Source organism: Nyctibius grandis, chromosome 1, assembly GCF_013368605.1.
Source record: "Nyctibius grandis isolate bNycGra1 chromosome 1, bNycGra1.pri, whole genome shotgun sequence".
In the NCBI taxonomy this organism is placed as follows: Eukaryota; Metazoa; Chordata; class Aves; order Nyctibiiformes; family Nyctibiidae; genus Nyctibius; species Nyctibius grandis.
The window spans coordinates 61,076,579-61,097,264 of NC_090658.1; the positions used below are offsets into that span (position 1 = coordinate 61,076,579).

At 38.4% G+C, this 20,686-nt stretch overlaps 1 protein-coding gene across 4 annotated transcripts in view; it reads left to right on the forward strand.

Moving 5' to 3' along the window:
- ZDHHC14 (zinc finger DHHC-type palmitoyltransferase 14) overlaps window positions 1-20,686 on the forward strand; it is a 114,476-nt gene that overhangs the window by 42,902 nt on the left and 50,888 nt on the right. For 2 of the 4 annotated variants that reach the window (XM_068416377.1, XM_068416393.1), the window contains exon 2: window positions 19,482-19,654. In XM_068416377.1, the coding sequence (XP_068272478.1) occupies window positions 19,482-19,654 (173 nt within the window). The remainder of the gene's footprint in view (window positions 1-19,481; window positions 19,655-20,686) is intronic. The other 2 variants (XM_068416387.1, XM_068416400.1) reach the window with 1 other exon arrangement.

Sequence of the window (20,686 nt, forward strand, 5' to 3'; positions counted from 1 at the left end):
CTCTGTTGAGCAGAGGGAATGGTCCCTTGGCTGGAGTCTGCAGTATTGGAGCACTGAAGTATTTGTCAAGTGCTGAGGTAGGCTTGTTGCCTAACTAGGAATAAAAAAAGTAATTTACATTTTTATTTGTAATGATTGATTATCAGGATGCTTCCCTGGACAGCTGTATAGTTGCTGTCTTCTAAAAGGTTCATTTTGCAGTGAGCCCAAGGCACTGCTGTTACACCTGTTGTTACAAGGCACGTGCTGTCTCATGGCTGATGTGCACAGGGGTAGAAGGGCAACACTCAGGACTCTTGAACACTGTTGATGGGGATTGGTCTGTTCACAGGAAAGGGCTGTGAACTGAGGAAAGCCATTATCCAACAGCTACTTTTGGGGGCAGGCATCCTGGTGCTTCCCAGCTCAGATGGTCAGTAAGCTTCCCTATTTACTCCGTTAGTAGTCCCCCTCCAGTGCTGCACTGTTAATCCTTTTCCAATTCAGAGGTGTTTGAGTCATCTTAAAGGTGACACTGAGGATTCAGCTTTTCAATGAGGATCATGTGGTTCATTCTGTGTTTGCTGGAGTGGATTTAATCAACTGATACAGGCATTGGGAACAAAGACAGATTTGTCCAGTAAGAATTCTAATAGCAAATGCAAGAGACTTGGAGATGTGCTTTTCTTGCAAATAGAGGGTGAAAATGCCTGATGCCTGTATTCAAGATCTAAAGAAAGCAAGCAAAAAATAAAGGAAGTTTGACAACACAGGGAATTTTTTACCCATTGAATCATAGGATTATTTTATAATTTACTTAGGCCTAGAAATCGTCTAGTTAGTGAAGTATTAGCGATAATGCTATATTGTAATATGGAGAATATGTAGCAATTCCAACAATTTAACTGTCATTCTGTCCTAAGAAGATTTCAGTTCTACTAAGTAAAATCATCTTGCAGCGAATATTTTTGCTTGACACAGGAGAAAATTGCAGAGTAAACATTTTACATTAAGTAACAACAACTCCCATATAACACCAACATTTTTTTCATTGTCTAAGAATCAGAGGACTGCTATATAACAAAATCAACAACAAAAGAAAGTAAGGAGCAAAGTGAAACTTCCCTTGTTGTTGTTATGATGGTAATGGTAGAATTTGCTTTGTAAATGTAGTTCATGTCTCTGCAGATGACCTGACCTATTTTAACTTAAATAATTATGGTTTGAAGAGACTGAGTGGAATTAGTGGTTCTATTTGCAAAAGTTTTGTCTGTAAAATTCTGTGGAGTTCAAGAGTAAAACGTTCAAAGGGCTAGGTATTTTTAGGTACTTTGGATCGTTTCCTTAATCAGTCATCTTTATAATGTGCAGCAAGTATTGCTTAATAATGCCTGTTCATATTATCTATAAATGCCTGTTGCTTCCCTTTCAGGTTTGTCATTAGATTGATTTTTTGCAGGTTCAGTGTTTATGTAGAATACTCCAGGGATTATAGATGTAACTTATAATGTAATTTACTTATTATATTGTCAGGCTGGAGTCAGTCCTATGGTGTGCCTCAAATTAAACGGAGGTGTCTGATTTTCCCTAAAAATATTTCAATGTTTTTCTCTGTAGCTGTGTTTACGGTTTAACTGAAGATGATTTCAGATATTTGAAGGCTGGTGATCAACTATTTATTAACAATAGAAGAGACAGACAAGTCTAAACAATGAAAGCCAACAATTTTAAAAACAGCCAAATAATCATCTCGCTTCTTGCTCTAGCATATTTTCTGCTCTTCATTTTTTTCCTAGGGAGGGCTTTAGTCTGGTCTGTTTCCTCGTTCCCTGGAACATTTGTGTTAGCAGAAGGCAGGGGTGGAAATGCCTGGGCTGGCTGAGAGGAAGAGGAGCTTCAGCTGGCACTGTCAACAAAAAGTTACTCACTCTCAGTATGTTGGTGGAGCAAATTACTTTGATCTGTGCAGACTACTGTTACTCTTCACAGTGGCAAATAGTTAATATCTGATTACTTTCTGTAATTCAGGAAGTCTAGGGCTTTTTTAAAGTGAAGACACTTTCTTGGAATGTGCACATTTCTCACCTGAATTCTTTTTTTTTCTGTAAAGTTTTATCTCAAGAAACTTTTCTCCCCCAGAACTTTGAAGTTATTTCCTCAGAGTTATTGTCTAAAAAGTTGACGGACGTGCGCTGACTATATTTGGAAAGAAACTAATGCTAAAATATCTGTCAACATCAGGTTCCTATTAAATGTTTTTGAAAGCCAGTTAAGTTCTTGTCTAAACCTCAGTGGTGTCATTTCATAAAACAAGATTTAAATGTAGAAAGGACAAACACCCTGTCTCTTTAGGGGAGGCTGAAACACTTCTGGTTCCGTATACTTCCGTAATTTTTTTGTAACCACAGTATTTTTTTAAAGAGACCACTAATACTCAGCATAGTAGCATATGGAGTTACTATTTTAAGTCCTTCTCCTTTTTTTTTTTTTCTATTGTATTGTGTAAGCCAAGCTGTGTATCCTGTTAGTAATTATTTGTATTTCAGTATTGCCTAGAGATTCCAGCTGATTTGCTTGCTGCTTAGACAGTGTTTTTGTACAGTAGAGCCCAAGACCATCGTCAGTGTTCACTGGCAGCAAAAAACCCCAATAAAAATAAATAACCAGGGGGGATTTTTATAGTCATACAGAGTTTGGCACATAATTATTCTGTCTTGATTGTATCCTGGATAGGTGTACGCTCCAAAAAAGCAGAGGGATAATAGAGAGGTGAATTGCCTTTGCTCAAGGTCACACAACAGATTCCTGGTTGATCCAGGAAGACAACTTTACCAATTCCTGGTCTCCTGTCCTATCCACTGAACTGTTTCTGACCTCTGTTGTAATGGGCTTCTCTTAGGTTGATCCATCCCCTTTTTGAGAGAAAATAAAATATTATTTCATCAACCAAAAATGAATTCAAAGCACACGTTCACTGTCCTTCAAGAGAGACAAAAGAAGCAAAGATGGATTTTGTATTTAGCAACAGTTGGAGGACACAGTATTGTTTGTGCAATACTCTTTAGGTCTCCAGAGATTCTTTCCTAAGCATAGAAAGGCTGAGGAAGTGGAGGCATTGGCACAGTGTCGAAGCAGCTGCAGAGGGTTGGCTAAGCTACAAGCATCTGAGTGCAGAGTAGGTCAGAAAATAAGGAATGTTGCTTTGTTGTTTTGAAAGGACATATAGTTTTAGCTAATTTTAGCTTGAGTATTATAATGTCATATGCAAAATAGAGATGATTGCAATGTAGCACATTAACAACTGGGGTTTTTACACCATATATTTCAAAAATATTTTCAATACTTTTTTTGTAATCTAGATTCTTTCTTGTACCAGTTTGACTGTAGTAGGCCACCTCTGGCCAGTAATGCTGCCAGGGCCCTTGTTTATACTTCACTTACTCTTGTTGACTTCCTCAGCATAGATATTTCTTTTTTCTTTCCTTCAAATTATGAATTTTTAAATTGTTTTTATAGATTTAAGGTTTAATTTAGCTCTTCAGTACCATATGAGAAGTACCTTGAGAGGTTTTTGATAAGAACAGTGTGCCAAGTCTCTCCTTTTCAAGGAGAACAGTAAGGAAAAACAAAGGAAAGAACTTAAGTCCTTTGCTTTGGACATCAAGTAGTGAAGAAATAGCAAAAATAAAATAAAATAATAAAGGAACTGCTGCTGTTCAATTTCCCGTCTTAAAAACCTCAGCAATTTTTTGTCACTTTTGACTCTTCTATTTTAAAATTTTCCTTTACTGCTCTATTGTAGTTTTTAATATAGCTATCATTAACATACTTTTCTGTAAATATTATTTTTTATGCACTGATGCTCTTGCCTGTGACAATAGGACTGGGTTTCAAGGAAATTCCTGCTTAAAAGCTAACAGTAAGAACACAGATCATTCAGTTTATAGACCTCCATTATATAAGGCACTCCCTGTTGTTTGTCTTAATATCTAGCTAGATATTAGAAGTTTTGGAACACCAAATTGTGGATTCATTCCTATGGGTGTTTTAATTATTTTTGGCATGTGTATGTACGTATGTTTCTAGAAAAGGTAGAGAAGGGGTTACTAGAGTATGAATTAATAAAACTCTCTCAAAGATTAGACTTATATCGGCACCTAGGTCCCATTACAATTGGTGCTAATCATGTTCCTATATGCTTTTTTTTTCCTGGGACCTTATCCTGGTGTAGGACAGGCTTGCAGAACAAGCCTTTACATTTTTTTAGGTTACAGATCAAAATGCATCTTAAGATGCTATGCATAATTATCGCTGCTGTTGAGAAACAGCAGAGTGTGTTCATGTTCAAAGAGGGAGATCTGTGCTGTCCTGAGGATGTTCACAGTGAGTTGATCATACCCTCTGCGCAGTGCATGAGCCTGGAACGCAAGCCTGGAACTCATGGTTGGCAGATGTGGACTATTACATTGTAATGGCTGTTCACTGTTCTAACAGCCTGAAAAATTGCAGAGAGCTCATATCTTAGTATTTCTCAGTGTCTGCGAGGAGTTGGACACCAATAACAGGGCTCATATGCAATCACGGCTATGAATTTTAATTCAAAGGTAGTTACATTAAAAATCTTTTTGGGGAATGGATGTAGTTACACTAGTAACTTGGTATTTGCCATGCAGCTTGCAAAATATTGAGGTTTGTAGCTTTTCTGAACAGAAAAACTGTGCACTCTACTCTTGCATATTTACTTCCATTCCCCTCCAGCCCCAGTATTTTCTGCATGTTTTAAACAAGTTAATAGGTGGTTAGTATGTATTCGGGACATAAAGGATATTAATGTTGTTTTGCAATCCAGGACAAAATGCAATGTTTAGAATTTTAATTAACATACATTTGAAACATGAATTTCTCTGTAGATTACAGAGTGTGGGTTAGGATCATGTCTGTTATTTATAAACTATGTAGTCTTCAGTCCTTTTTTCATTCTTTCAGCAAAATCTTATTAGAATCTTTTGTCTGCTAGTAAGCAGCTTTGACTTCATGGACAGAATGGAAATGTATCTGACAAAGTAGCAAATATGAGAAAAGAATGGAAGTGTTTCAGTAGTGAGAATAATTTGTTTACTTTAAGAAGGGCTTTAAAAAATAAATAAGCATGAGTTGAGGACTCAGTTCATCAAGTTCAGTTACCTGGCAGTGCTTCTGAACTTCGATTTGTGAACTTACTTGCAGCGATGTGATGAATTATTTGGTATGTTCTTCATATCAGTGAACCTTTGAGGGTTTGGTCTTCTTTAGGCTAGTGAAACACTAGGTAATATGTTATTGTTTAATGGCTGTGAAAAATGAAATTTTGTTTTGGAGCGTAAGAGGGCAAAATAATTGCTCTTGGAGGAATTAGTGCACATAATGTTATTTAAGATTGTAATATACAGTTCAGTGGACCTGAAATTAGATTTACGTCTGTATTTTGATTTAAGATTGCTTGCATGACTGTCCATTGCTTTTTTTTCTGAGACAAAGCAGAGTATTGGAATAAAGAATTCTATACTTCAATTGTAAAGCAGAGTAGTTTCTTATGCTTTGAGAGGAAAAGGATTTTTGTATACCTGTGAAGAAACAGAATCTTGTACTCCTGGTCTGTCTTTTATTTGTAAATAGAGATTACTTATTCTGCTGCAGTGTTGCATGTGTCTTTCTACACTTTGCTTTATCACTTATTCATTGTAAGCATTAGTTTAATGTTTATAACTAGGAGGAAGATGCACCAAGGTCCCTCCTTTCTGAACACATGTAGGCAGAAAATGCTATAAATCCCCATTACATTGCACCTTTACATAGGAAAGCTATTGAAAAATGAAGGATATAACTGACATCTGAACTTTGTTGTCATGTTTGTAAGGACAGAGAAAGGAAGGAGGAGGAACATGTTGGGCATTTATCCTTTTGTTTAGTGCAACTATTTGAAGTAACATAACCAGCATGCTGCTTCTAGTTACATGTAGCTCATCTCTTTGAATGCAGTGTATTCTGCAAACCCCAAATACAAGCTTTTCCATGGAGAATTGACTTAATCAGAGGACAGGCTAGAAGAAAAGAGTAAAGACTGCAGAAAATTACCGAACTCTGGATCTTCCTCCTCATTAGGGTCTCTTCCTGTTGCTGTGTGCGAAGCAGCTGATTAATCCAGGGCAGCAGTTTCTCTTCAAGTTCAGTTGCCAATATCCTTAGATAAACCGGGACACTGGTGGTATGTGGTAAAAGCTGCAGCTCCTCTCTGGTACTGTAGCACAAGGAGTGTGTGTGTTTGGAGCTAGCGGAAGGGCCTGTGCAGCCTCTATTCCCTGGTCATCACAGTCCGGCCAGGAGAGAGCCTGAGAAACTTGGGAGGGGCTGGCCAAAGGCAGCAGCAAACCTGGTTAAAGACAAAACATCAGGGCAAAAGGTGGGGCTTGCGATATCAGTGCTTGAACGACTCAAGGAAATAGATTACACATCACCAATGTACAATTAGAGATGGTCCACTGAGGAGATATAGGACGTAGTGTGTTATGCTGTTGTATACAGCCAGCTGTTTTTTTTTTTTTTTGTAGGGTAGTGGTTTTACAGTGGTGTCTGGTTTGTTGCTGCAATCCTGGTTTTATTTTAGCTTCTGTGCAATTGTTTTATGTATTCAAAAGATTTCCATTTCTATTTAACTTCATGCCTTACTAGTTTCCTGTTTGTGCAAAAGTGCTGAAGTGCAGACCAACAGTTGGAGCAGTATTTGCATGGTTGAGTGTGTCTGGGAGAAGTGTTTACATATCAGCATCTGAAACTGGGAGGAGGACAGCAGAACATGTTTGACAATGGAAAGACAGAGAACAAATCTTGTGTTGCAATTCCTTAGAGTATATTCTGGGAACAATGAAGTAACTGAGCTTTGCTCTGATTTTCAAGGCTGGCTTGCCTTAGGAAGAGAGATCACGTTAGTCCACTTGCAATGTCATCTACTAGATGTCGATATAAATAGTGGCAAAAGTAATGCTCTTTCAGTGGGGCTTGAGATCATATCATATAGGCGATAACAGGTTGCATAATTAAAATGTTAGAAGAAAAAAAGTTTGAAATTCACAGTTGCAATGCATGTAATAAAGACCTTCCTTGCTTTGCTTCAGCTTCTTGTGATGCTTTCAAAAAAAAGTTTAGGTAGTCTGATAAAAATAGACAGATGTTAAATTGCAAGTGTAAATTATACTTTCGAAGAAGAGTAGAATTTTAAATAAAATATTTTTAAGAAACTATATAAAAGCTGGGCATTTCTTCTTTGTTCATCTTCCAGTCAGATCTTGTTTGTGCATTAGCAGTGAAAATATTTAGTTACTGTACAGCAACTAACTGTAAAAAGTAACTCTGGTTCTTAAGTGACTGGCATTTGTGTGAAGAATGTCATTCTCTTAAATGGGATTTTTTTTTTTTGCTGTTGAGCTTGCTACAGAACCTTCTGTGATACTTTCAACTTTTGAGCATTAATGTAGATTATTTTCATCCTCAGTTTTTAATTTTCAAAATAATATTTCTGTTATAACTTCCTTTAAGTGTATTTTTCTGTAATACATACTTCTTGATACAGTTGCCTTAAGAGAAAATATGCTGGAATGTATTTCTGTTATATAAACAGGTGATTTAAATCACAGACTTGATGTAGAAATAACTTCTGGTGAATTATACAAGTGTCCAGGAAGGGAATATGGAATGAATAATTTCAGTCAGTAGCCTTTCTCAAGAGGAAAGTGCCTGTGCATGATGTATTTGTGGAACTACAGAGAAAAGCATAATACTTTAAAGCCACTGATTTTCAATTTGAACATGCTTATATAGGTTTGATAAGTATTTAACATAAAACTGTATATAGAGCATTTTAGATGTCTGCCTAAAAAAAAAAAAAAAAAGGAAAAATTCAGACAAAAGTATTTCAATATTCAAACAGCACAATCTTTTCTGTACACATCCCTGAAGATTATTAAATGCTATGACATTGCTGTGATTGCATTGTAATTCAGAAGCGATCTTTCAAGGTAGGGTATTTCTTAAACTTTTAATGCCTGGACTTCCATGACTTGCACCCAAATCTCAGTTCTACTGTAAAACAGTAAAAGGCTATTCCAAGTTGTTTAAATTGCATTGCTAACCAAAATATTTGTAGTGGTAATGCTTTCTGTGTAGATAAAGCACTGTGTGCTTTATTTTTTTCCATGAAATAAAAGATTTGCCTCAAGCTGGTCTTGCAATTTGTTTATATTTAAACTGACTCATTTTTAGATATGGAGAGCTGTCACTGCCTTGGCATGATATGTGCCAATTAGTTGTTGGGTGTTTTTTAATCTGAAGCAGCCTGCAGTATTCCAGTCTGTTTGTCCAGTGAATGCTTAGTCTGGAGTAAGAGAATTCCGGTGATACTGTGAGGAGGCAGTAGGAAGACACAAAGGATGCCATTTCAGGTAAAACTCTCCCAAAGCTCAGGGAGACCCATGCCTGTGAAGTTACTACAAACAGGCATCTTGGGTCTTGATCAAGTTGCTGAATTGCTACTGCTCGGCTCTGCTTCTTTTGGGGAAGAGGAGCTTAAACTCTCTTGGTTTTATGCTGCTTCTTGCTTTCTGTTCCCAGTTGCTTTATTTATAACAATGAGATATACACTTTTGATACATAGTGTGGGCAGGATCATCAGTTCTCCACTTTTTTTATAAGTAAAAGAGCCCCAGGAAGAGCTGTATCTGTGAGGCTTAGCTCTGTTTTTCAAAGAAATAGCAAAGCCTTGTATTGTAGTGGGTTCCACTGAGAAGTTAAGGTTTTAATATTTTTCCCCTGTATTTTAGATTAAAGTTCATTTGTGTATTTTATGCAAAAGACTTGCAATATGGAGAACTGCGAAGGGAAAAAGATACAGTAAAAAAAAAAAAATCCGTATATGACACTGGATCTACTGTTCCTTATCTCTTAGAACTATGGGTGGGATTTCATTTTATGGCTAAGTCCACAGAGCAGTTGAATGCCTCTGGAAATGACAGTTCAACTTCATCCTGCCCTCTGTGTGTTCCTACCTGTTCACTGGCCCTCAGTACATCACAGGGTGAGTGAAGTGTTCAGGAAACTGATCTGACAGAAAATGAATGTTTTTTTCAGAAAAGGGAACAGGTTGAGAGCAATTCCTCTGCTTTAACTCAGTGTTAGCCAGCTCACTTGTGCTTATACAAGGGAGATGACACTAGAGTGTGGCCAGGGTAGGGATTGCATTGACAGCCTTTGCCCTTTAGCAAGAGCTAGGTTTTACATCTAGCCTTTAGACCTTATAAACTGAGCAGGATGAACACAAAATACTGCTCATTGAAAGCTCAGAGTCCACTGTCTGGCAGCAGCTCACTTGCATATGTTCCAATTTCCAGAGAATGCTGTGGAAAAACACCTCGAAGCTCGTACTCCTTCAAGGACTTGTTTGTGGCATAAGGCATTTCCGCTTGTTTGTCCCAGTTTTCATTTCTGTTCATAAGTACTTGGGATTAACCTGATGGTTTAGTTATAAAATTACATAACAGGAAATAATAAGAAATAATAAGGAAGTAATATGAAGCATAACAGGAAAGAAAGTGTTCTATATGAGCTGTTTAAAAGAAATCATGAGTTTGTGCATCTAGTGGAATTCATTAATCGATAGTCTTTTACTGTGGAAACGAGACCTTGCACTCTATGCAAAACCAGGGAATTAAAGTACAAATATATTTTTAGCTTTTCAACTAAACAATTAGTCAGGGAACAGAAATTACAATAAAGCAAGCTTTCCATTTGCTGCATACTTGGAATTCATGCCTTTTCTGAGCTTGTCTTTTGAGGGTATGTCACACTTGCATTGGCCTTTCATAAAGAAACTGATTATTTGGTAAGACTCAGGCTCTTAATGGACAGTTCATTAAATATTTCCCATTTTCTTACTACCTTGCTTGGAAATTTCTGGCCAACAGTTGATGCAATCAAAATTTTAGAAATTGTGTTTTGTAAAACAAAGAAGTTCCTTCTCTGTCTAACAAACCAAAATCTAGTTGCCCATGTAGGAGCTTCAGTAACCACATCTGTTTTGCAGACAGGCTCTTTTTGCATTACGCATTTTATCTGTCCCAGCTTTGAAGTTTGACAATGGATCACTGGAGTTAATTCATGTAGCAATAAAAACTGGGAGGTCACGCAAGGCTATTACTTTGATTGTTGCCTATCTGCGGCATTAAACCCTTAAGATCTTTACTTGTAGGAGGGAGTTTGTGGTTATCATCTTATACAATTTCATAATCAACCCTGCTTGCTTAGCTTCCTCTAAACTCCTACATCCAAATAAAGCCAGTGTAAATCTGATTTCAATGGTAATGCACTACAATTCAATGGAGTCAGTGCTGCAAGGAGTTCCATTGAACACGTGCTGATTTGAGCAGGGAAGAGTGAGGTCCCTGCAGTCTTTCATTCTTGGTAGTTGCTCATGTGTTTTGACATCAGCTTTAAAGACCAAATTGTGTCAGGTTTTCACATGAAACTTTGAAGACCAATTGTTGAGCTTTTGCTGTTCAGGGTAACATTCAGCTAATTTTATTTTGTACTAGGTTTGAGAGAACTTCTAAAGTACTTAATTTATTAGGTTTAAGGATCATGCTGTTCTGTAATCTGTGTGATTTCATCATATTAATCTTCTTTGGTTTAAGTAATAATTTCTAAGTGTTGGTAGAGGCTGGGACACTTATATATGCAAAATAATTACTATTTTTCTGTATGTGTTCCCATTTAAAAATTATTTTTAATTAGAATTAAAATTAAGTAGAGTTACCCCCAAGCAATATAACAAATACAGAAAAAAGTAAGATGTATCCAGTACCATAAAATATAGAATAAACTAGTAAAGCATTTAAGCAAGGTTAAATCCTTCTTGTCTGAAACCATTTGATAAATCTGCATTTATGATTAGGGTATCATATTTTAGATTATTAAACTGAGGAGGAGGTAATATTTTGCCTATTTCTTCCCTTCCTGCTGTCATTTTGCCTTTTGTTTGTCAGTTGTTGTGTTTTTCATACTCTTCACATTTTTTCAGCATTCCAGATTTCCTGGATTTGAAATGAAGCAAGTATTAGAAGAGGTTCTTTTGTCTTGTATTTTATCAAAGAAGTGTTTGAAACTGATTGACCACTCTGAAATGAGGGCATGTATGATGTTAAAAAATAGTTCAAAACACAAAAAAGAATAATAAAATAAATCCTTTCTTTTTAAAGCAAATTTTAAATTCCATTGAAATTAGTCTGTGGTTTCCTTAATATCTCTTGAAAATTCTAATAGGAATTTTAAAGGCTGTACAAAAGAATCAGGTGGATGTAGGAAACTAATGTAGAATTTCCCTTGCTAATCTTGTTAGGCATTTCATGTAACAGTACTTGGACTAATCTATACTCAAATTACACCACATTTTCTGTGTGCCAACAGCATGCTTGCGAAGAATTAACCATTAACTGGTTGATGCACTGCAAGTTGTTTCCTATTGTAACTTTTTTCTTGTGTCAGACCTTTCTTAAGAGTTTCTTCACCTTAACTTTGAAATAAGGTCCTCTCAAAGAAGTAGTTGTAAGATGCTGGGATTTGGGAGTAGGGGTGGAGGTGGAAATATATGAGCACCCCAAAAAATACTAACTGAAGAACCGATACATTCAAATGTTCTTTGATCTTATTTTTCTTCTAGTCTTTAAATTAGTTATGTATTCTTTTTTCTTTGTATTTTGAATGTATTAAAACTATATTTTTTCTTTGTATTTTGAATGTATTAAAACTATGTTTTATTGTCATAGATGCAGTACCTTTGAAGTCATCTGTAGCAGGCTGAAGCCTGCATTATATGTGAGAATCCATAGCGCAGTCTTTAAAAGTGCTTCTGTGATTCTTTTTATACCTCCTTATACTTTGCCAACACTCTTCCTAATGGCAATATGAAATGTAGTGTTCTCTAGTTGTCATTCTGCTGGAAAACGAGTAAAAAGAGGCAACCCTCCAAACCTTACAACAGGGAAGTTATTTCACTCTGATCATTTTCTTTGTCCCATTTATAACAGTCATTGTCAGGCAGCAGCCTTCAAGGTTCTTGCCCTCATGTTTCACCCATCCTTGCATCTTCCACTACCTGTGTTGTGGTCTATGTGCACATCTTTGGCTGCTTTCTTTAAACTGGTAACTTGTCAATAGAAAAGTAAATTATAAGCTGGTTTTGTTCTTTTAGCCCAGAGTCTTGATTTGCCTTTAATCTATCTATATGGGTATTCTGTTGCCATCTCTAAATTGAAAGAGGTCAAGGTTAGAATGCGGTTTCACGAGAGGCAGTGGTCTGAATGAAAACCTTACTGACAGCTGCTGACATGGAGGTCTCCTCCCTCTGTCCCAGCTTCCCTCTCCCTCTAGTTTTTATGTGTGCTTCTCTCTCTCTTGCTTTGTGCTAATACCAACGCTCTTTTCCAAACACATATTTGATTTGTTAAAGAGGCAGAAAGAGAAGTCAACAAAATTGTGTTGTTTTCATACATTGTAGTAAATTAACTTGTCTCACAAAAGAAGCTGACGAAGATTTGTGTTGGCATAAGGTCAGAAGTTTGGGACCGAGTGACTTCTAGCAATGAAACGGTGGAGTTGAAAGGAAGGGGAAGCTGAAAGGAGCCATAAACAGGAGTGGAAGGACAAACAACAAACCCTTTGGGTTAGTTTGAGGAAAGCAGCACAGTCTCGTTCAGATGTTAGCTTGTAACATCTTACCCTTAACTTGTAACTTCTTACCCTTTAAAAAGGGTGAGAAGGAGGACCTGGGCAACTACAGGCCGGTCAGCCTCACCTCCACCACTGGAAAGGTGATGGAGCAGCTCATTCTGGATGCCAACTCTAAGCATGTGGAGAAGGTCATCAGAAGTAGTCAACATGGATTCACCAAGGGGAAATCATGCTTGACCAATATGATAGCCTTCTATGATGACATGACTGGCTGGCTTGATGAGGGGAGAGCAGTGGATGTTATCTACCTTGACTTCAGCAAGGCTTTTGACACTGTCTCCCATAACTTCCTCATAGGAAAGCTCAAGAAGTGTGGCTTAGATGAGTGCACAGTGAGGTGGATCGAGAACTGGCTGAACGACAGAGCCCAGAGGGTTGTGATCAGCAGTGTTCAGTCTAGTTGGAGGCCTGTGGCTAGTGGTGTTTCCCAAGGGTCAGTACTGGGTCCGGTCCTGTTCAACTTATTCATCAATGACCTGGACGAAGTAACAGAGTGTACACTCCGCAAATTTGCTGATGACACAAAACTGGGAGGGGTGGCCGATACACCAGAAGGTTGTGCTGCCATTCAGTGAGACCTGGACAGGCTGGAGAGCTGGGCGGAAAGGAACCTCATGAAGTTCAACAAAGGCAAGTGTAGGGTCCTCACCTTGGGAGGAATAACCCCATGCACCGGTACAGGTTGGGGGCTGATCTACTGGAGAGCAGCTCTGCAGAGAAGGACCTGGGTGTTCTGGTGGACAAGAAGTTCACCATGAGCCAGCAGTGTGCCCTTGTGGCCAGGAAGGCCAATGGTATCCTGGGCTGCATTAGGAAGAGTGTGGCCAACAGGTCAAGGGAGGTTATCCTGCCCCTCTACACGGCTCTGGTGAGGCCACATCTGGAGTACTGTGTCCAGTTCTGGGCCCCCCAGTTCAAGAAAGATAAGGAATTACTGGAGAGAGTACAGTGAAGGGCTATGAAGATGATCAAAGGACTGGAGCATCTCTCTTATGAGGAGAGGCTGAGAGAGCTAGGTCTGTTCAGCTTGGAGAAGAGAAGACTGAGAGGAGATCTAATCAACACTTACAAATACCTTAGGGGTGGGTGTCAAGAGGAGAGGACCAGACTCTTCTCAGTGGTGCCTGGCGACAGGACAAGGGGCAACAGGCACAAGCTGAAACATGGGAAGTTCCATCTGAATATGAGGAGGAACTTCTTTACTTTGAGGGTGACAGAGCATTGGAACAGGCTGCCCAGAGAGGTTGTGGAGTCTCCTTCTCTGGAGATATTCAAAACCTCTCTGGACGCTACCCTGTGCAACATGCTCTAGAGGAACCTGCTTTGGCAGGGGGTTGGACTAGATGATCTCCAAAGTTCCTTTCCAGCCCTTAACCATTCTGTGATTCTGTGAACATGTGGGACCGAACCCAGGGTTCGCAGTGCAAGCCTTCTCTCTTAGTGTTGGACACCACCTGCACACCAATAGTTACTGGTATGTTAAATTGGCAATACATGCAGGAACATAAATCAAACTGATGATGCAGGAAAATGAACAGTAGTCTTTTTCCTTTTTTTTAATTAGTGTAATTAAGTGTGATAGCTACTGTATCTTTGCATAAAATCGGTACTTTTATTGTTTTCTGCCTGCCAGCTTAGTAAATATTAAGTGAGATCTCCAATTTTTCACAGGTGTAAAACCCTGTCCTTTTTGTGCTCTTTATTAAGTGGTTGTATTTGTTATCAATGTGTTGGGGTTTTTTTTTGTAACTACAGGGTTAGCCTCTCTCCAAATCTCCATTATCCCTACTGGACAGATTTGTCATTTACTATATCTCCCCATCAGTGAATAACAACTGTCAGTGAACTGTTCAGGCAAGCCTTCATCTTTCCAGGAAAGGCCTTAAGGAGGCTTCTTTATTTTCCTCCCTTTTTCTAATATAAGAGCTTGAAAGTTGTAGGACTCTCGCTGTGTGTGCTCTTTAATACAGTTACTATGTGTGTTTTTCTGCTGTTCTCAATAGCCACAGGGAGCATGGTTACACAGTTAAGAGGGCTGCTGGGTGGTAAGAATTACTGTTGTTGTTCTCCTGCATCCTTCGTTTGCAGGGATGATACCTGATAATTATCTTTCAAATGCCAGTGTGTTTTTATTTTTATCTAGCTGTGACAGACTATTCTTCCAGCAGATTTTATTTCCCTCCTACACTCATGCAAACTTTTCACGTGATGCTTCAAAAAAGCAGCTGAGAAGCCAAGCAAAAAGCCGAGCTGATTGGTTTAAAGCCTCTCTATTAATTAAATCAAAACTTCAGGTTGTGTTGCTGGTTGCTACGTGCAAATCCAAACATTGCTCTCTGAAGAAGCTATCTCCACAGTAACAATTTCTAGTGGGATCTAGTAATACTTCCTAAAAATGTGTTTTCTGGGATGGACCTTGTCAGTACTTATATCGTTACAGATACTGATTAAGAACAATTGTTTTACTGTGTCTAAGATGTCTGAGCATGTCAGTTCACATCTAGTAGTTACCAAGTGCTGACTTCAAAAGGTTTGTCACTACTTGCTTGGCAGTAGGACAGAGATTTGTTCTGGAGCTCTGTGCTGCTTTATCATAAGTGGTGCTGCAGATGGGCAGTCCTCTGCGTGGGGAGTCCCTCTACAAGAAAGTTCTGAAATTTACTGTCAGGAAATACCTGCTAATATTTACTTTAAAAACTCACTGAAAATACCATCTAGAAAAGGTATTTTGTGTAATATCTGAGGAAAGCTGATGGCTGAAGGGATGCAAACTCAAATGAAGTAAATTAGTTAAGGAATTTGAGCAAATATTAGGAATAATCTTTTTCTGTGTATAGCATTTGACAATTCTAAAAGTAGTAGCACTAAAATAATTTAAAATAATATTGACTTAATGTAGCAGTACAAATACATTTGTTATATAAGCATGCAAATATAAATTATATAAATACGAAGGTGTATTTCTACAGATGTATTGACAGTTTTGAGCTAAACTCCACATTTTTAATTTGAAGCCACTTTTAGCGGATTTTTTAATAACCCAGGAGATAAAGATTTTTTTTCCCTTTTTTTTTTTTTTATACAGTCATGAAGAAAATAGTGGTTTATAAAGTATGTGGGTTTTTTTAAATTTAATTGACAGGAATTTGAAAAATTAATTGGGCCTTTCTAAAGGATAGATATCATTGAGCTCTCTGCAGGCCATGTAATATTATATGGTCTGTTTGTACGTAAGTCAGACTGGATTGAATGGTCCTGCCTAGGCTTACTGTGTGAATCTCTGTAAGGACTGGTTTCTCAGCTTGAAATAACTTCTGAATTGGTGGAGCACTGGTTGGTTATTATTGCCAAAGATGATATCTTTGGTCTTTTCTACATTATTACTGAAGTTATTCCAAGTCAAAGTTGATAAAATACAGGGTGTTAAACCCTGAAAACACCTTTGGGCAAAGCAGATTACCTTACACTTGCTTATGGTGAAGAGTGTGCAGGGCTTTGAGAGTGGCTTGGGTTTTTTCACTGCAGGTGGACTTGGTCCAGCAAGGCAGAGACAGACATTTTCATGCTTTTTTACTATAATGAAATCATCGCTTTTTAGCGATGCAAGGCTTTCTCAGAATTTCAGCACAGGAATTTGTTCTTTCTACCAATTCCCTATGAAATTAATGTTAAAACAAAACATGTCACTGTCATGATGGCCCTTCAGTTTCCATTCTCCGAGTATCACTGAGAGTTTAAGTTGTGTAGGTAGATGCCATTGCTGTTTTTGCGTTGGCACCTGTCTAAATTGTGTTGCGCCTACTGTGCTGCCCTGAGATTATCTCCTGGTACCTTTTGCACACATACAGCTCTTGTTTGGTCAACAGACTTCATCACAGTTGCAATTTCCTTGGTATGTGTAATGAATAATGCAATAGAAGAATAATAGCACTGTGCTATATTTAGTGTTCATTAATGTACATGTTCCCTCTAATCCTTTTAAAAAATACGCTCTTGCAGCCTATTTGTACTCTTGTCCGAGCATATTACAGTGGTTTTGATTTCAGTAATCCTTTGTGGCAAGAAATAAATTGAGCAGTAGGACGTTTATGTGGTATGAAAGCTTCTCTTTGATTGTTCGTTCTGACTTCTCTGACATGAAGGGAGCAAGGCTTATATCTACCAGCTGTCTTGTTCCTGCTTCCTTTGGTTAGCACCAATTTCATAAATCTGGGTCTTTGAAACAGATTTTCTAAAAGTGTGCATTTGAAGTATATTTCCTAGTATTTAAACAGTCTGTTCATTACAGGAAACTACAGTATCTCTTGCCCCGCACCTTTTTTTTATACCCAGTTGTCTTTTTAATCTTTTGTAATTTGTTACACCTGTAATATTACATTCATACAGGGCGAAAGATGAGTTCCACTCATAGTGATGGTATGATGTGTCATACAATGAGTTTGGATTCACTGCATCTGCGAAACCCACAGTGTTCTATGAAACAGCCCAATACATTTAATAGGATTGTGCAGGGAGATAAATGCTTGGTACATGGTAGCTGGTATGAAGAGTGTTTCCATTCTCTCCCCATCCCGTCAGCAGAAGTGATGGCCAGTGAAGCTGACATTGTCATCACTTGCTCAGAGTTAACATTCCAGTGAGGTTAACTGACTTGGAGTGCAAAAGCTTGTGTGTCTGAATCATCATTTAAGGCAGTCAGCAGAAACAGGGAAGACGATGTTAATTAAACTTGATTGATACCTGGAAGCTTTAGCTGAAGCCCTAAGGCCTAGAACTTGTTGGGTTTCAGCTTATGTTGTTTTTAGGCTTATTTTATGACTTATGCAGACATCAGGAATGCATGAAGCCATCTGTGTGTTTTGCTCCATCTGCTTAATATAAGAGATATGAAGAGAGTCTTCAGCCTGTGTGTTTTCTAAGATGATCCTGCCATGCTTATTGTATGACTCAGATTAACAGGAGTGGTATACTGTGTAGTGTCTAAGTTCATATCCCCTCTTTTTGCACAACTGTAATGAAATACTTATATTCATGTGTTGTTTAGATTCCAATGCTTCTGTCCATTTTTATTTTATTACATGTGAAGCATAGAGGAAAATTTGCTAAAGCTATGATACAATCTTAAGCCCTACATGTATATGGTAAATCTGGTAACCATAGAGCCTTTTTTTGTGCTGTAAAGGGCTGTTGATATTGCCCTAGATCCCCTTGGATTATATGTTTCCAGGTGTGTTGCACTTTTATTTACACTCGTCTTACTTTGTAAATGAGTAAACAAGCTTACCAAGTTACAAGAACAAATTAAGAAAGAGAATCAATAGTGGTGTTATAATATTGATACATACCAAGGATCTTAAAGGAATGTGTCACTGGTGTAAGTTCTTGAGCACCATCTTTGTGATGGACGATACATTCATTTTATAGAGTTAATTACATTTTTCGGTGTGGCTTATTTCATCATGTTATGTGCTTTGCTTTTTGTTGCTGAATATCTTCAGGTGATTTCCCCTTCTTGCCACCCCCCAATTTACTGTATGTAATTGGGCACTAGATGAAGAAATATATCAGCTTATAATATCCTGTAATAAAAATATTTTATTTTCTTATGTAAATGAGTATTGCATATTAGTAAGATCATTATTATGCTAGTTGGACCTTTATTATACTAAAAAGATGAGAAATTTCAGAAGTGTGATGAACACATAAACAGAAATTTCAGCTTCAATAAACATTCCAAGACAAGTAACCTATCAAGAGGTTTGGACAGGCTGGAGAGTTGGGCGGGGAGAAATTTAATGAAATATAACAAGGGCAAGTGTAGAGTCCTGCATCTGGGCAAGAACAACCCCATGTACCAGTACAAGTTGGGGGCAGACCTGTTGGAGAGCAGCGTAGGGGAAAGGGACCTGGGGGTCCTAGTGGACAGCAGGATGACCATGAGCCAGCAGTGTGCCCTTGTGGCCAAGAAGGCCAATGGCATCCTGGGGTGTATTAGAAGGGGTGTGGTTAGCAGGTCGAGAGAGGTTCTCCTCCCCCTCTACTCTGCCCTGCTGAGGCCGCATCTGGAATATTGTGTCCAGTTCTGGGCCCCTCAGTTCAAGAAGGACAGGGAACTGCTAGAGAGAGTCCAGCGCAGAGCCACGAAGATGATTAAGGGAGTGGAACATCTCCCTTATGAGGAGAGGCTGAGGGAGCTGGGTCTCTTTAGCTTGGAGAAGAGGAGACTGAGGGGTGACCTCATTAATGTTTCTAAATATGTAAAGGGCAAGTGTCATGAGGATGGAGCCAGGCTCTTCTCAGTGACATCCCTTGACAGGACAAGGGGCAACGGGTGCAAGCTGGAACACAGGAGGTTCCACATAAATATGAGGAAAAACTTCTTTACGGTGAGGGTAACTGAACACTGGAACAGGCTGCCCAGAGAGGTTGTGGAGTCTCCTTCTCTGGAGACATTCAAAACCCGCCTGGACGCGTTCCTGTGTGATATGGTCTAGGCAATCCTGCCCCGGCAGGGGGATTGGACTAGATGATCTTTCGAGGTCCCTTCCAATCCCTAACATTCTGTGATTCTGTGATTCTGTGAAGAGAAGAGAGTGAATTCTTCATATGCATTTATAATGGTAAACAGTTTTCGAGAGCAAGTTGCACTATGTGTTATTGATCATGTTTAATCTTTTTTCTTTTTCCAGTTGTCCATATTTGTCAGAGAAGATTACACCTGCTATACCTGCAATTGGTGGGATTCTTTTCTTTTTCGTGATGGGGACCCTGCTGCGTACTAGTTTCAGTGATCCTGGTGTCCTCCCACGCGCAACACCAGATGAAGCAGCAGATCTAGAGAGACAAATAGGTAACACCGAAGGTCTGTTGTCTCTTCGCTTTCCTTCCCAGGGTGCATGTACTGTGTGAAGGCAGTGTGCTGCTCTGCTCATGGGAGGAGTTACTCCTGTCTTGCCACAGTAATTGTTCTGGAGTTGTAATGTCTGATAACATTGCAGTGATTCCTGTGGAAAGATAGTTGATCAGTTCTTCACCGAGAAAGACAGTAAACAAAATTCTGGCCCTGGAGAGAGATCGTTATTACTGTAAATACTTTTCAGCAAGTATGGTAGAAGCTTCTCTGTGGTGCACATTAGAATACTTTCTAAAGTGTTTTTGAAAAGAAAGCTGATATTGCAAAGGCTCTACAATTGTGCATCTTTTAAAGTAATGTACCCTCAGAGTTTAACTGAACTTAATTACATTGTTGTTTATATTGTGAAAGAGTCAGATAAGTATCTGTGTTAATATGCAGTCTCGTAAGTTGATGCAATCTTGGGAAGGTTTTTTTTCAGTAATAGTAATAAAATGTTACTGTTTTTTGTCTGTGTAAAGCAATCACAATTAAAGGAGAGCGAACTAGATTTCAATCAGCCTCATTTATCAAGAGAATTGCTAACTAAATTCTAATTGTGGAATTTCTACAGCTACAAATATGCCGAATAGCTAAAATGTGCTACCTGGCTGAGAAAACACAGGATGAGTTTGCAGAGCTGCTTCATAAACAGTGGTTTTGTTTGCTTATTTTTTTGTAAGCTGCTAAAGCTTACTAAAAGCTACTATATGTGCTTTGATATGATAGCCAGTGGAAATCCCATGTTCTGAAGCAATTTCAGAGGAATACCCACTCATATAATCGAAAAGACAGATAACAGGTTTATGCAAGCACAGGAGAAACACCTGCGGGGTCCTTGAGATTTAATACTATAGTACAATCTTAGGCTTTGTTTACTGTGACAAATAATTCAATGCAGTAGAAGCAAATAAGTGCACTAAAGCTGTTGTTGCAGACACTTCTGCATCTGTAAAGTATGAATTTGAGGGGTTTACTTCAGACTAGGTTTTGTCTGGTTCT